At 52.4% G+C, this 13,678-nt stretch overlaps 1 protein-coding gene across 1 annotated transcript in view; it reads right to left on the bottom strand.

Moving 5' to 3' along the window:
• Nucleotides 1-462: 462 nt before the first annotated feature.
• COL5A3 (collagen type V alpha 3 chain) overlaps nucleotides 463-13,678 on the bottom strand; it is a 34,107-nt gene continuing 20,891 nt past the window's right edge. Inside the window, exons 38-67 of the mRNA XM_043977022.1 lie at nucleotides 13,339-13,392; nucleotides 13,010-13,117; nucleotides 12,741-12,830; nucleotides 12,211-12,264; nucleotides 11,973-12,080; nucleotides 11,584-11,691; nucleotides 11,412-11,465; nucleotides 11,157-11,210; nucleotides 10,874-10,981; nucleotides 10,706-10,759; nucleotides 10,445-10,498; nucleotides 10,224-10,277; nucleotides 9,783-9,836; nucleotides 9,401-9,508; nucleotides 8,612-8,665; nucleotides 8,321-8,374; nucleotides 7,213-7,266; nucleotides 6,712-6,765; nucleotides 6,353-6,460; nucleotides 5,952-6,005; nucleotides 5,590-5,643; nucleotides 5,247-5,354; nucleotides 4,859-4,912; nucleotides 4,728-4,763; nucleotides 4,440-4,493; nucleotides 3,488-3,713; nucleotides 3,185-3,297; nucleotides 2,491-2,559; nucleotides 2,056-2,292; nucleotides 463-1,599 (exon numbers count right to left, since the gene is read on the bottom strand). Of these exons, the coding sequence (XP_043832957.1) occupies nucleotides 1,453-1,599; nucleotides 2,056-2,292; nucleotides 2,491-2,559; nucleotides 3,185-3,297; nucleotides 3,488-3,713; nucleotides 4,440-4,493; nucleotides 4,728-4,763; nucleotides 4,859-4,912; nucleotides 5,247-5,354; nucleotides 5,590-5,643; nucleotides 5,952-6,005; nucleotides 6,353-6,460; nucleotides 6,712-6,765; nucleotides 7,213-7,266; nucleotides 8,321-8,374; nucleotides 8,612-8,665; nucleotides 9,401-9,508; nucleotides 9,783-9,836; nucleotides 10,224-10,277; nucleotides 10,445-10,498; nucleotides 10,706-10,759; nucleotides 10,874-10,981; nucleotides 11,157-11,210; nucleotides 11,412-11,465; nucleotides 11,584-11,691; nucleotides 11,973-12,080; nucleotides 12,211-12,264; nucleotides 12,741-12,830; nucleotides 13,010-13,117; nucleotides 13,339-13,392 (2,538 nt within the window). The 3' untranslated portion in view covers nucleotides 463-1,452. The remainder of the gene's footprint in view (nucleotides 1,600-2,055; nucleotides 2,293-2,490; nucleotides 2,560-3,184; nucleotides 3,298-3,487; nucleotides 3,714-4,439; nucleotides 4,494-4,727; nucleotides 4,764-4,858; nucleotides 4,913-5,246; nucleotides 5,355-5,589; nucleotides 5,644-5,951; nucleotides 6,006-6,352; nucleotides 6,461-6,711; nucleotides 6,766-7,212; nucleotides 7,267-8,320; nucleotides 8,375-8,611; nucleotides 8,666-9,400; nucleotides 9,509-9,782; nucleotides 9,837-10,223; nucleotides 10,278-10,444; nucleotides 10,499-10,705; nucleotides 10,760-10,873; nucleotides 10,982-11,156; nucleotides 11,211-11,411; nucleotides 11,466-11,583; nucleotides 11,692-11,972; nucleotides 12,081-12,210; nucleotides 12,265-12,740; nucleotides 12,831-13,009; nucleotides 13,118-13,338; nucleotides 13,393-13,678) is intronic.

The following is a 13,678-nucleotide window of genomic DNA, read 5'->3' as shown; positions in this document are numbered from 1 at the left end:
GAGACGAGGTTAGGGACAAAAACAGAGTCAGAAAGAATGACAAAGACAAAGCTGGGGAGGGGGGCAATGCTCCAACATTCTCTCCAACAGAAACCCGTCTCTGCAGTCTCACTAGGTAGGCTGATTTTCTTATTGGAAAGGAGGCAGCTGTTTCCTTGGGCCTCTGCCCTTCCTCTGAGCTCTGGGAGAGCAAATCTTCCTGACCTAGTTCCCAGCTTCCCTGATTTATTTCTAGGCTCCACAGATCCTTCTTCCTCAGGCCAAGCTGACCCTGGTGGGTTGGAGCTGTGGCTGCAGCTGGGGTGGGGGCAAAGCATGTCAACAGGATCATTTGGGTGCGGGTCCCTTCCCCATCCTGGCTGCCTTTGCCTGGGGACTCTGGCATCCTGGCTCGAAATGTGTTGCTTAGCAACCAGCTGGAAAGGAAAGGGGTTGGGGCGGTGACTCTGGAAGCTGGTGAAATAAAACTCCAATATTTCCTTTTAATACACATTTGTATTAACAAGGGAAGGAGGCAGCACCATTAGGGGCACCTGCACGGCTGCCCCCATACCCCCAACAGCACCAAGGACAGTGAAGGCCAGAGGAAAGCTGGAGTGGGAGGGGGGGCTGTGTGGGTAGGGGCTGGTCCAGGGCCTTTGAGTTACGTGAGCCCTTCCCCCTACCCACCTGGAGAATATCTCCCTTACACCCAGATCCCTCTCACAGTAGACCCTCCTGAAGGCCAGTTCCCTCTAGGCCAAACCTGAGTTGGGGAGGAGGAAATGGGGAGGTGAACTGGGAGTCAGGGAGAACTGGAGAGGGGGTGGGGCTCTTTGATCACCATAATTCCCAGTCCCCGCCCCCCAACCCGTCCAGGGGCTGGCCTGCCCTTGCCACTGAGCCACCCAAAGGAAGGGTCCAGTGCTTCACTAAAGTTAGGATCATAGCACCAAAGGTCTGGAGGGGCCTGAGGTGGTCAGCTTTACCCTGTGAAAAGTTCATTACTTAGGAGCTCAGGACCCACTTGCACCTGGAACTGGAATCCCTGGAGCCCATGGTGAAGAAAAAGTGGGAACTGGGGAGCAGGGGCCATTGAGAAAGCCATGGCCTTACTCTGTGTCAAGCTAGGAGGGAGGATCTGGGGCCCTTGGAATGGGCGCACCCAGACACCAAGAGGTTAAACTTGTGTTAGTGACAAAGTACACCAGTGAACCACAGGCTCCCACAGCCACAGGCAGGGAAGATAAATAGTTCTCTCAGCCACAGCACCATGATATCTGTCCATCCATCCATCCATCCATCCATCCATCCATCCATCCATCCATCCATCCATCCATCCATCCATCCATCCATCCATCCATCTGCTCTGGGAACGGCTCTGGCTTGCTCTCCCCTAGTGTCTCTGCCTTGTCCCCCTCTCCCCCACATTTGTATCCAGGGGTGGCTCCGCTTTCCTTCACCCCTCCAAGTTCAGCCGCTGAAGCAGACAGGTCCCAGCTCAAATCCAAACTTTTGGCTTGTCTGCCCGAAGTCTGACACAGCCACATCCCTGAGGGGTAGCTGGCCCACCTTAGAAGATCGGAGCTTCAGGACTGTCTGGGCCTGGCCTTTCCGGAGCTGTGGGACAGAGATCAGAGAGCTAGAGCTGGAAGCAACCTCAGAGGCCCTTCATTTGACAGAGAAAACTGAGACCCACAGAGGTTAATCGATTTGCCTAAGGTCCCACAATTAGTAAAGGGACAGAGCTGGGATTTGAACCCATGTCCTCTGACTACATACACAAAATTTCCACTATTCTAAATCATACCTGAGTTGGGGAGTGGTAAGGGGAAAATGGTTATATTAGATGGGAATCTGAGAGAACCGGGGAAAGGAGCTCTTGGATCACCATCATTCCCACCCCACTAAAGGGAAGGAGTGTGTGTGTGAGGTCATCTATCCCAACCAGAGCATCCCCCCACCCTTCTTAAGCCCTATAAACGATGGCCTATTTCCTCCAGTCCCTCACCTGCTCCTCCTCTCCTCACTGGGGCCCCCAGCCCCCCTCTACACCCTGCCTCTCCAGCCCCTCACCCTGCAGCCATCGTGATGGGCCTGGATGATGTCTGAGGTGTGGTTGTGAGACAGTTCTTCGCCATCGGCTCCCAGGAAGCGGAGGGAGCGGCTGTAGCTGCCCTCACCCTCATCCAGCCAGGCCACAGAGTTCTGACAGATGTAGGTGAAGCTCTGGCGAGCACTGGCACTCAGTAGCTTCAGGAAGGTCAGCTGCACCACACGGATGGCATTGCCATCTGAATCCACATAGGAGAACTGGGGGCCAGGACATTGAGAATCAGTGCTGCCTCCCATCCATCCACATCTGGTCCCACAGCTGGGGCTCCATACTCTGCCCGATGCCCCTTCTCCAGCCCCATCCAGTCCCCATCCCCATCCTCTGCACCCAGACCTCCATGCCAGGCTTCTGCCCATTCCCAACCTGGGCCTTTCCCCCCTTCTCTTCTTCCTCACCTTCTTCCCTCTTTTAAATGTGCTATACCAGTTCCCCGGCTTCTCCCGAGACCAGGCAGCCAGCTTTACCTAAGGCCAAAGTGGGAGAGGGACGGAGGAAGGTCATTCAACTTGCAATCCTTCGCCACTCCCCCTGCCCCCAAGTCCCTTATGGTCTGACTCATGAGGTGGCCTGGATAGGGAGGGGAGTGTGGAGAAGGTCATAGTTCCCTTCTCCCATCCCAACCAACAAGCCCCAGATCCCCATGAGATCCCCATGATTGGGGGACTTGAACACCCACTGCCTAGGGTCGTCTGAACACCTGAGCTCCCACTGAACTCACTGACTGGGTGGAGGGGGGTTGAGTTCCTAGGGAAATGGCCTATTTTCCCCCCAAGAAGTTCTCAGGAGCTGGTAGGAAGGTCAAGTAGAGCCAACAGGAGCCCTGTGTCAGCATTGATCCCATCAAACCAAGTCAGAGAGGAAACATGACCTTGAGAATTGGGAGAAACCAAATAATTCCCCAAGGGTCAGGAGGTTGGGAAGGGGAATGAAGGGAGAGGAAGGAGAGAGAATGGAGGAATAAAAAAAATGCTAAGGGAAAAGAGAGGTGAGGAAAGCAGAGATAGAGGAAGAGGGAAGACGAGAGGTGAAGGGAAGAGGAAGGGAGAGGAGGAGAAGGGAGAAAAGGAGCTTTCCAGGACCTCCACCTACCGCTTCAAACTTCTTATCAGGAAAGATGCATGTTTCTCCTCCTGCTGTGAAATTACAGAAAACCCTAAAAGCATCTCTTGAGCATCCCTGGTTGGGATCAATCCAATATTCCCCTGAAAGAGAGACAGGACTAGAGTTGGGCCATTGAAGTACCAGTCGCTGGTATCCACTATCCACTCACATCCTTCAGGCTAGGCTGGGTCCTCCCATCCCCTGACATTCTGCCCCTTTCCCTCTGGCATTGTGCTCCTGAACACCAGACCAAATATTTCCTGTCACCCACAGCCCTACAGGTCGTCTTACCATCAGGCAAGTGGGGATGGCTCCGGCCAAGTTCCTTACACACCAGGCCGGGGCTCTCCTGGGTCCCTCGAGGACTTCTCAGCTGATCTATTTCATTCTTCAGGGAGCTGAGGGAGGCGTACACTTCCTCCAGACCACTCTCACTGGGCCCAAGGACTCCCTCAGCTGAGCGCCGCTGCCGGGACCCCGCCATGGGCAGGAGCTCCCCCACCTCTGCTGGGGGGCCCTATGAGGGTGGAGACAGAGATGGCAAAATGGAGAGACAAAGAGAGATGGGGAGATACTGAGATTAAAGTGGAGGTGGAGGTAGAGACAGAAATGGAGACAGATGAAGAGACAGAGTTGGAGAGACAGAAACAAATGGAGAGGGAGATTGAAGAAGAGACTCTGTGAGGGGCAGCTAGGTGGTACAGTGGATAAAGCACTGGATTCAGGAGGACCTGAGTTCAAATCTGACCTCAAACATTTGACACTTACTAGCTGTGTGACCCTGGGCAAGTCACTTAACCCCAATTGCCTCACCAAAAGAAAAAAAGAAGAGACAAAGAAAGGAACAGATAGAGAAATGAATTTAGAAAGAAACAGAGGAAAATTGACAAATGGCAAAGAGATAGAAATGCAGATACAGAGAAAAACTGATAAAGATGGAGAAGGGAGAGGAGAGAGATAGGAACAAGGACAGTAAGGTATGGAGAAAGACACACACACATAGACATAGTGCAGACTTGGAGGCTTCGTGGAACTCATGGATTCCTTTATCTTCCTTCAACAGTCCTGGGTCAACTGCCCCAGCTAGAAAGGGCCTATGTGTGTTGGGGCAGGGGGGTGGGGTGGGCAGGTAAGGGAGGATGTTTGGCAAAATGGGAGGATCCATTTCCACTCCTGTGTTCCACATTCCCAACCTCAGACTTGAACCCTCATCCCTTCAACCTGCTTTGGATGGATGACTCACCGGAGGTCCAGGTGGTCCTGGGGGTCCTGTGTCTCCCTGGGGGCCAACGGATCCCTGTAGAAAAGAGTGACTCAGGACGGGGACTGGGAGATAGGAAGGGCTGCTCTAGTGATTGGATCTTCCCAACTTCCCACTTCCCATTTGGGTGGAAGGGCAGGGTCCTGTCTGGGGAGAAGGGCTTCGTCTACATTGCTGGAGTCTCCTGTGGTCTCTGGTTGCACTGTAAGCATGAGCTGCTTCTTGGAATTAAAGGGCTTAGGATGTGTTGGGATACTAATCCTTACTCACCGGTGACCCTTTTGATCCTTTCTGCCCCAACGGACCCTGTGAAAGGAAGAGAGAAGAAGCATTGTTTCTAGTCAGCCTTAATCCAAGGGATCTCCCCATTTCCCCCCCGACATACTTCTCCCCATACTCACTGCCAAGCCTGGGGGCCCAGGGTGACCAAGAGGGCCTATGGGGCCACGGAGACCCTTATGAGAAGCAGAATAAGGACATCAGAGTTAATGATGGAGGTTCTACTTTTGAATATCATCTATGGCTTCCTCCCTTCCCCACCCCATTATTCTCTACCAGAAAACAGGGCCTTTGCACCCTTTTGGATCCCCCAGAAACAACCTTCCCTGTACTCTACTAATTCTTGGGAAAGACCCCTGCTCCCCGCTGCACTGCCCCTGCCCCATCCTCACTCCTCAGAACAGATCACTTCCCAGCTACCTTAGACAAATACACTTTACCCTTTTCCTCCAGACTCAGGGACACATCCCGCCTCCCCCCAAAAGATGTTGCCTCCATGGGGACACTCACAGGGTCTCCTTTGGGGCCTGGGCTACCTTGTACCCCTGGGACTCCTTGGTCTCCCTTCTCACCAGCCTCTCCAGGGGGGCCGATTAGGCCAATTAGCCCAATATGACCCTAGAGGGAAGAAGAGGGATAGGAGTGAGCCTTGGGACCAGGAAGAGAAGGAAGCTTCTTCCCCCAGAGCCCAGGGAAAAGAGGAGACACTTTCACCCAGGCCTGAGAGAGAGAGGGAAGTGGGTATGGGGATGAAATGAATTGATCCTATCTCCTCCCAAGAGCTGAGGGAGGGATAGGGGAAGGATTAGTGGAGTGGGGCACGGGATTGAAAGGGGACCACAGGGGCTGTTACCTTTTCCCCCTTGAAGCCAGGATCCCCCTTCAGGCCAGGAAGGCCACTGGGCCCCTGGAGAGAGAACAGTGGGGTCAGTGCCACATGCCAACATCCACTTGGGCATAAGTATGTTTGTGCCCTGAGCCAGAGCAGAGTAAGGATGGGTGGGAGAGTGGTTAGTGTGGAGCCCCCAGGGCTACCCAGACCGGCAAGAGCTCAGACACCCCTTCCTAATGTCTTTTTGGCCCCAAATCCCATCAGTGAGGATGGTCAGTAGGATGCTTAGTGCACAAGATCATTCAATGTAGCTGGTCAGCAGAGGCCATGAGTGTCAATGGGACAAGCAGGGACAGGTTTCTAGGATGAGAACAGTGGCTTACCAGGGGCCCAGGTGGACCCATCTGTCCGGGAGGCCCAAGAAGACCTGGCTCACCCTAAGGACCCAAAATAGTACAGAGTGTGAGCCTCTGGCTAGGGACTGAGGAATGTGAGTGCACATGCGGGTGCTGTCTAACTTCCCAATGTAGAATCCTTTTCTTCCCCTTCCACCTGCTCCACCCACCCAGGGCCCACCTGGGGAGAAGGAGGGGCACAGGACATCATCCTTGTCCAATAAAGGAGGACCCACACCCCTAATGCAGGAGCTTTCTTAACCAACCAGCCACTCTCCCCTCAGGGCCCATACAAAGAAAGGAAGGGTCCTGAGCAGGCCTTCCTTGCCAGTGGGGACTGTGGCCAAAGGCTCTTTCTGTCCTCCCACAGCCCTTTTCCCCAGACTCACCGAGGGGCCAGGAATCCCTGGAAGGCCCTCGGCCCCAAGCCGACCAGGAGGGCCCCTGGGACCCACTGGGCCTGTCCTACCAGGGGGGCCATCGGGACCAGGCTGACCCTGGGAGGAGGAAGTTCACAGGATCAATCAGTTAGTCAGACATTTATTAAGTGTCACAATGTGCCAGATGTTGCACAAAGAAGTGACTTGAGTCCCTTCTTCCAGGGTTCTTCTGCCCTTTTAGCCTAGGGGGGTAGCCCCTCCACTCCAAGAGCCTAAAGGATGACAATAGTCAGTGGATGGTTCCAGGGCTTCAGGGGGCGAAGGAAGGACTGGAGGGAAAAAAGTGACCGAAGTTAGGGAGGACTTACCTTGGCCCCCTTTTCCCCTTCTCGGCCTTCATGACCCACACGGCCAACAGGCCCCTAGAGAAAGAAAGAGTATGTATGGGAATGTGTGTGAGGCTGAGTGACTGCTTTTAAAAAGATTATTATTGTATTTTTTAATGAACAAGCATGCTTTTCTCTCCCACTTCCCACCTTCCTACCCTCAGCTGAACAAATTGCAAAAGAAAATCCTCATCACAAGTATACAAAGTATAGCAAAGCAAATTCCCGCACTGCCGTGTACAAAATTGCACCTCATTTTGCATCTTGAGCTCATCACCTCTCTGGTGCTAACTACTTGTCAGAAAGACTCTAGAGGAAATTTCTGCTCCGAGGAGGGTTGGGCCAGATGAGCCCTGAGATTATTTCCAACTATGGGAATCTTTGATTCTGAGCGTGTTGGTATTTGGCTCTGTAGTGGAGCATGGGAGGTGGACTGGCAGAGGGATGGGCTTAGGCCAAAGGCAATCACAGGAGATCACTTACCCTTTTCCCAGGAGGCCCTGGAGGGCCAGGCTCCCCAGAGGCACCAGGCGGGCCCTGCAGAAAGATCTCTGTAGTCAGGAAAGAGATCCCGCCCTATGCAGCTGCCTCCCCAATTGCTTCCCTCTCTCCACACCCCAGGGTTCATCAACCCCACCAATGCCTTTCTTTTGTTTTTGTTTTTTGTTTTTGTGGGGCAATGGGGGTTAAGTGACTTGCCCAGGGTCACGCAGCTAGTAAGTGTCAAGTGTCTGAGGCCAGATTTGAACTCAGGTCCTCCTGAATCCAGGGCCAGTGCTCTATCCACTGTGCCACCTAGCTGCCCCCTACCATTGCCTTTCTTTAGGCATTTTCTCTGACTGTCCCCCATGCTTGGAATGCTCTCCCTCCTGCACTCCAACTACTGATCTCCTTGGCTCCCTTTAAGTCCCAACTAGAATCTCGCCTTCTACAGGAAGCCTTCCCTAACCACACACATACACACACATATATCCATATACACATACATATATGTATAGCTATATTATATCTCTTAATACATGTTTACTGAATTGAATTGAGTCATAGGATGATGGCTTTAGAACTGGGAGGAATCGTAGAGGTCATCTAGTCCAACTTGAGGAAACTGAGGCCTGGAGAGGCTAAGCAATTTGCCCAAGGTCACACAGACAGTGGTAGAACTGCGATTGGAACCAAGGTCTACAAATTCAGGGCTCTTCCCACTATACTATACTGTCCCACGCCCCTACCCCTCACCAACCCCCCATAATGAATTGTGGGGAACGGGGCCGCCCAAGTCATAGAAACACCACCTCTTCCAGTGTTTCTAAGCTTCTTACTTGTGAACTCTGCCAAGCCTCTCATACTCATTTGTTCTTCCTTCGCTCTCAGCCCTGCTCCAGCCTCTCCATACGCTGGCCCCTACCCTCCTTCATTTACTAAGTCCTAAATCCTGAATCGTCACTTATCAATTCCTAGCTTCCCTCAGCTTTGACTTTCAGCCTCTCCCAACTCAATGGATTCTCCCCAACTTTGTCTAAATCTCCCCAACTTTCTTCCTACTTTCCCCCCTCATTCTCAGCCCCACTCTCAGGCTCAGCCCCTCACTCACCGGAGCCCCGACATCCCCATGGTCTCCTTTCTCCCCCTGGACACCTTCTTTGCCCTAGGGGGAAGGATGCAGACAGAGTTGGAGGGTTGTAGTGGCAGGTGAAAGCTGGTGTGTTCACAGTTAGGATCCAACCCTGACTATGAGGTGAAGCTTGGTGGAGAAAGTTAGGGGAGCTGCTGGGCTCAGCCAGCATGGAAAGGGAGAAGTATGGATCCAGACCCAGTTAAGTCTGATGAGGAGAAGCAGAGACTGGGCAGAAGGACCAGGAAGAGAAGTAAGGGTCATACTCACAGCAACACCAGGGTCTCCAGGGGGACCAGGGTCTCCAGGGAACCCTGTGGGACCCTGTAATCCAAAGAATAGGGGGTCATAGACTGCCTACCTCTCTACCTGCATACTACTGAGAGGTAAATACTTGGAAAGACATGGAAAGGGGTCTGGAACTCTCAGTGTTTGGGGGTCACTGAGATTAAGACATTAAGAGTGGCTGCTACTCTAAGTAGCCATATATTGTTCATCCAAACACAAGTGTCTACGGGGCACCAGTGCCAGAGGGCTAGGTACTGCTCTTTCACCAATTCATCATTCAGTTCACCCATTCTTTCATTCATCCATCTATCTATCCACTCTCTTATTCACCCATCCATCCATCCATCCATCCATCCATTCATTCATTTATATTCACTCATCCATCTATCCATCCACTTACTCATCCATTAACACATTTACTCAATCACTATCCATATGCATTCATTCATTCACTCCTTTCATTTACTCTTTCGTGTATTCCCCCATTAAGTGTTTCACTCATTCATTTTACATAGTCCTTACTGATACCTCCTGAGTATTCAGCTCTGTGCTGGTAGACGCAGAAGATATATAAACCCTGACTCCCCTTGAGGGGATCATCATCTAGGAGGCTTCTCACATGGGGGAGAGGTTACTGAAAATGATGATGAGCCTGTAGCTTCAGCAGTGGCAAGATTATATTTCAGGATGGGATGTGGGGCCCTACATAGAGCTCATCGATCTTCTAATTAGCCCTTCCCCCCACCAGTGCTTGCAGGCACCAGAACTCACCAGGCTCCCTTTGGCTCCATCCTCACCAGGAGGTCCTTTCTTTCCTGGAGGCCCTGCAGCCCCTGATGGTCCTGAGTCACCCTTTTCACCAAATTCTCCCTTGGGTCCCTTTATAGAGATGATGGTCAGGGGTTAGTGTGGTTTGGAACTACTAAGGACATCAGGGATCACTGAGGATTGGGAAAACCCAAGGGACCAGGGATATTGGTACGGTGTGGTACTATACAGAGGATCAGTGGTCAGCATGGCCTGAGACTGTCCAAATGGTCAAAGATTAAGCAGTTCTAAAATGCCCCCTCTGAGAGCTGAGTTCACAATATTAGGCACAAGTAGAGGGGAGCAGGGGTTGGGGAAACTAAGGGTAAAGGACTAAGACACTTACCACTGGGCCAGGCTTGCCTGGGGGACCAGGGTCCCCCACTTCCCCAGGTTCTCCCTGAAGGAAAAAAGAGTGTGAGAGACAAAAAGGGAAAGGGGAATGGGAGGATGCAGGTTATGGGGATGAAATGAAGGAACTGCTTAGGGATGTGGTAGAGCTTTTTTTTTTTTTTTTTAAACGGGGAAATGGGGATTAAGTGACTTGCCCAGGGTCACACAGCTAGCAAGTGTCAAGTGTCTGAGGCTGAATTTGAACTCAGGTACTCCTGAATCCAGGGCCGGTGCTTTATCCACTGCGCCACCTAGCTGCCCCCTATGTGGTAGAGCTTTTAAGGGGAAATAGTCCATGAACAACACACTTACTCAGGGTAGGGGGGAAGGATTGAAATGTGACCCTCTCCAGGCCTTGCTCCCACAACTCCCAGCCCCTTCTCTTTTCACTTACCTTTTCTCCAACAGCCCCTGGCTGACCAATGCCTCCAGGAAGCCCTGGAATTCCCTAGAGGGAATGAAGGAGAGCTGGAAATCTGACTCCTAGAAAGAGTCCCACAAACTAGGAATATATAAGAGCCATGAGGCTGTCATCTTTAGATGACCCCACCCCCTTTCAGAGATCAGTCATCCCCTTGCCCTGTCCACGGATCCTCCAGACACTAATTCACTTACCTCTGACCCACTAGGACCCTGAGGTCCTCGGGGACCTGGAGCACCATGGGGACCCTACAAGGAAATGGGGGACACTCAGAGAGCCCCAGAGAAGAATATCTCTGAGGTACTTTGGTGATCCCTAAATTATCCTCCAAGTAACTCAGAGCCCCCGCCAAAAAGGAACTCGCAAATAACCCTTGTGATTCATTGCCTGCTCTTTCCCATCCTGGGGATGCAAGGGCACAAATGAATAACCTTGTGTTTTGGCAGTATACGCACCATGGAGCCCACATCTCCAATCTCTCCCTTCTCTCCAGGTGGTCCTGGCATCCCCTGGTAAGAGAGGACATCACAGTTGGGGATAGGGAGCGAGCCTCATCCAACAGAGGAAAATCCCTAGGGAATGGATGGAACCTACCCCCACCCCACTCCTGCAGACACACCCACCTGTAGGCCAGGGGGGCCGATGCCTCCTGGGAAGCCCCTCACACCATCATCTCCTTTCTGTCCAAAGAGGCCTGGTGGACCCCGGCGTCCTTGTTCCCCATCTGCACCCTAGAAAGAAATCCAGATCCAGAGTTGGTGGTCAGGAGTCAGTGTCGGAGTTAGGATTTAGAGATCATTAATCAGAGTTGGGGTTGGGGATGACAACAGAGTTGAGACATATGATCTTGATGCGTCTCCTCCCTGCTCAAATCCTGGGGTGGCGATGGGGCAGGAAGACACTCACTGGAGGGCCTGGGTGTCCGGCGGGACCTTGGATCCCTGTTGGTCCAGGGGGACCCTGAGGAGACAAAGAGTCAGAAATGTCTGGAGCTAGGGTGAACCCCACCAGATTTAGAATGTTAGGCCCATAACAAGGAAATTCTTCTCTCTCCTACCTGGTGTCTCCCAGATCAGTATCCTATCTATTGTCTCCTTCACTCCACTCACCATCTCCCTAGTCCTCCCTGTCATCACACGCAGTCTCCCCACCCCAACTCACCGGCTCCCCTTTGTCGCCTTTGCTCCCCTTGTGGCCTGGGGCACCCATTTCCCCCTGGAGGAAAGAAAAGCTGAAATGAAATCTTCCTCCCAGTTCCAGTCTACCACCTCATCTTTTCCTCCCCACCAATGCCCTTTCTCCCTCCCGTCATTCACCTCTTTTTCCCTCTCACCTTGTCTCCATCTTCCCCAGCTGGTCCCGCGGCTCCAGCTGGTCCAAGGGGGCCTGGAAGCCCTGGAATCCCATCTTTCCCTGTGGGGCCAGGGGGTCCACGCTCCCCCTAAGACAGGTGGGTTTCATCAGGGGCTCTGGTTGGAGCCACACGCCCTCTGCTTCCCAATGGGATAATAGACTGAGAAAGGGGATGGGGAAGTAGTGACCTCAAATCCTTAGGGTGCATGGAGGAACCCATGAGGCATTTGAAGTAAGACAAGGGTGGGGTCTGGGGAGGCATGGGAAGTTTTGAGAGTTAGTTGTATGTAGGAACTTATATGGTGTTGAAGAAGGCCTTAGTGGGTCAGGGGAGGTCTGGGGGAATGGCTTACTGTCCTTATTACTTACTGCTGCTCCTGTCTCTCCAGCAGGGCCAAGAGGCCCTTGTCCACCCCCTTGACCAGGCAACCCAATGCCCCCAGCAGGACCCACAGGACCTCGTTCTCCAGGGGGACCCTGTAGAAGGTAGGGGTGGGGCAGAGTAGTCCAGTTCGGGTCAGTGGTTCAGTTCAGGAGAGTCCCTGAGGAACTGCCCCAAACCCCCAACTCCAACCCTCAAGAGTGCCCAGACCAGGGTGAGACTTACATTGGCACCGATGGGGCCAGGGGGGCCCTGTGCCCCCTTCAGACCAGTTGTTCCCTTGGAAGAGGAAAGGGGATGTGAGATGAAACAAAGTAAGATGTCCTCAATAATTCTCCACTTGAGATATTCCCCCACTTACTTCCCCTCTCCCCATACCAACTCGCCAAATCAAGATTCAGCTCAAGCTCCACCTTTGTGAGATTTTTCCTTTGTTCTACTGAGATGTCTCTTCCTCTGAGGCCCCCAAACACTTAGAACCTTCACCCCTTGGATAGCTTTGATCACCTCTCTTTTGAGGTGAGTCCATCCCCTTTTTCCAAACCCCCCTCCCCAGAGCTCCCCGAGGACAAGTCCTGACTCAGCCTTCTATTTCTCTCAGAAGGTGAATTCCCTGAGGGGAAAAGTCTGAGTCTGCTCCTTCTGTTTCCCCCAGACATTGAGCTCTCTGAAGGCAGGACCAAGCCCTGGGCACACAGGTGGTGGGATGAGGGAGGGAAGATGCTCATTAAGGACACAGGAATACGAATACTCACTGTCTCTCCAGGGGCTCCTTGAGGTCCAGGGAAGCCTCGGGGACCAGGGGGGCCATCCTTCCCAGGGGGACCAAGTGGTCCAGGGTCCCCCTGTCACAGCATGGGGCAGAGATATTATATCCCAGCCACCCATATACCCACACTTTCCCCAGTATCGGGGCTGGCATCCATACCAAACTCTACCCTATCCCCTCCCCTGGCTGTTGAGGGATTGAGATTTGCCCCGGAGAGGTTTAAGAGAGGGGTGCCAGCCTCCAGGGATGTCTTACCTGAGCTCCTTCATTTCCAAACAAGCCTGGCAGCCCCTGCTCTCCAGGGGGCCCAGGAGGGCCTGGGTGGCCCCTTTCACCCAATGGCCCTGTTTCACCAGTCTTTCCCTAAGGAAAAAAATGGGAAAGACCTGTCTGAGAGCCTGGAGAGTGGGGAATTGGGAAAAGGTGCTGTGACTCCCAGACCTTACCCCACTCAAAATGGCCTCCTGGCATACCAGTTGGATCACAAGGGTGGGGAAGGACCCCAAAAAATCTGCCCCAACCATATCTAACCCTTCCCCTAGCCCACAGACCCAGAGCCTCCCAAAGCTTGGATGAGGTCTGACCTGGGGGCCAATGACACCAGCTGGTCCCGGGGGACCTGTTTGGCCCTGGAAGCCCTGGGGAGGAAAAAAGGATAAACATAAGATATAGTTCTGATATTAATTATAATAATAAATGATGATAATGATGATAGATTCCCTCCCAGCAAATCTCAGAGGGAGGTAACAATGGCTAGAATTTCTATAGTCCTTTAAGGTTTGCAAAGTACTTTACAAATATTATTTCATTTGATCCTTACAACAATCTTGGGAGGTAGGTGCTATTGCAATTGCTATTTAACATATGGGGAAACTGAGACTAGGAAGGAGGTAGTACAAATATTGTTTTTCTTTGACAAATGAG

This window comes from Dromiciops gliroides, chromosome 1 (assembly GCF_019393635.1).
Source record: "Dromiciops gliroides isolate mDroGli1 chromosome 1, mDroGli1.pri, whole genome shotgun sequence".
Taxonomy (NCBI): Eukaryota; Metazoa; Chordata; class Mammalia; order Microbiotheria; family Microbiotheriidae; genus Dromiciops; species Dromiciops gliroides.
Note: the sequence above shows the minus strand (reverse complement) of the source record. Positions and strands in the feature narration are given on the sequence as shown.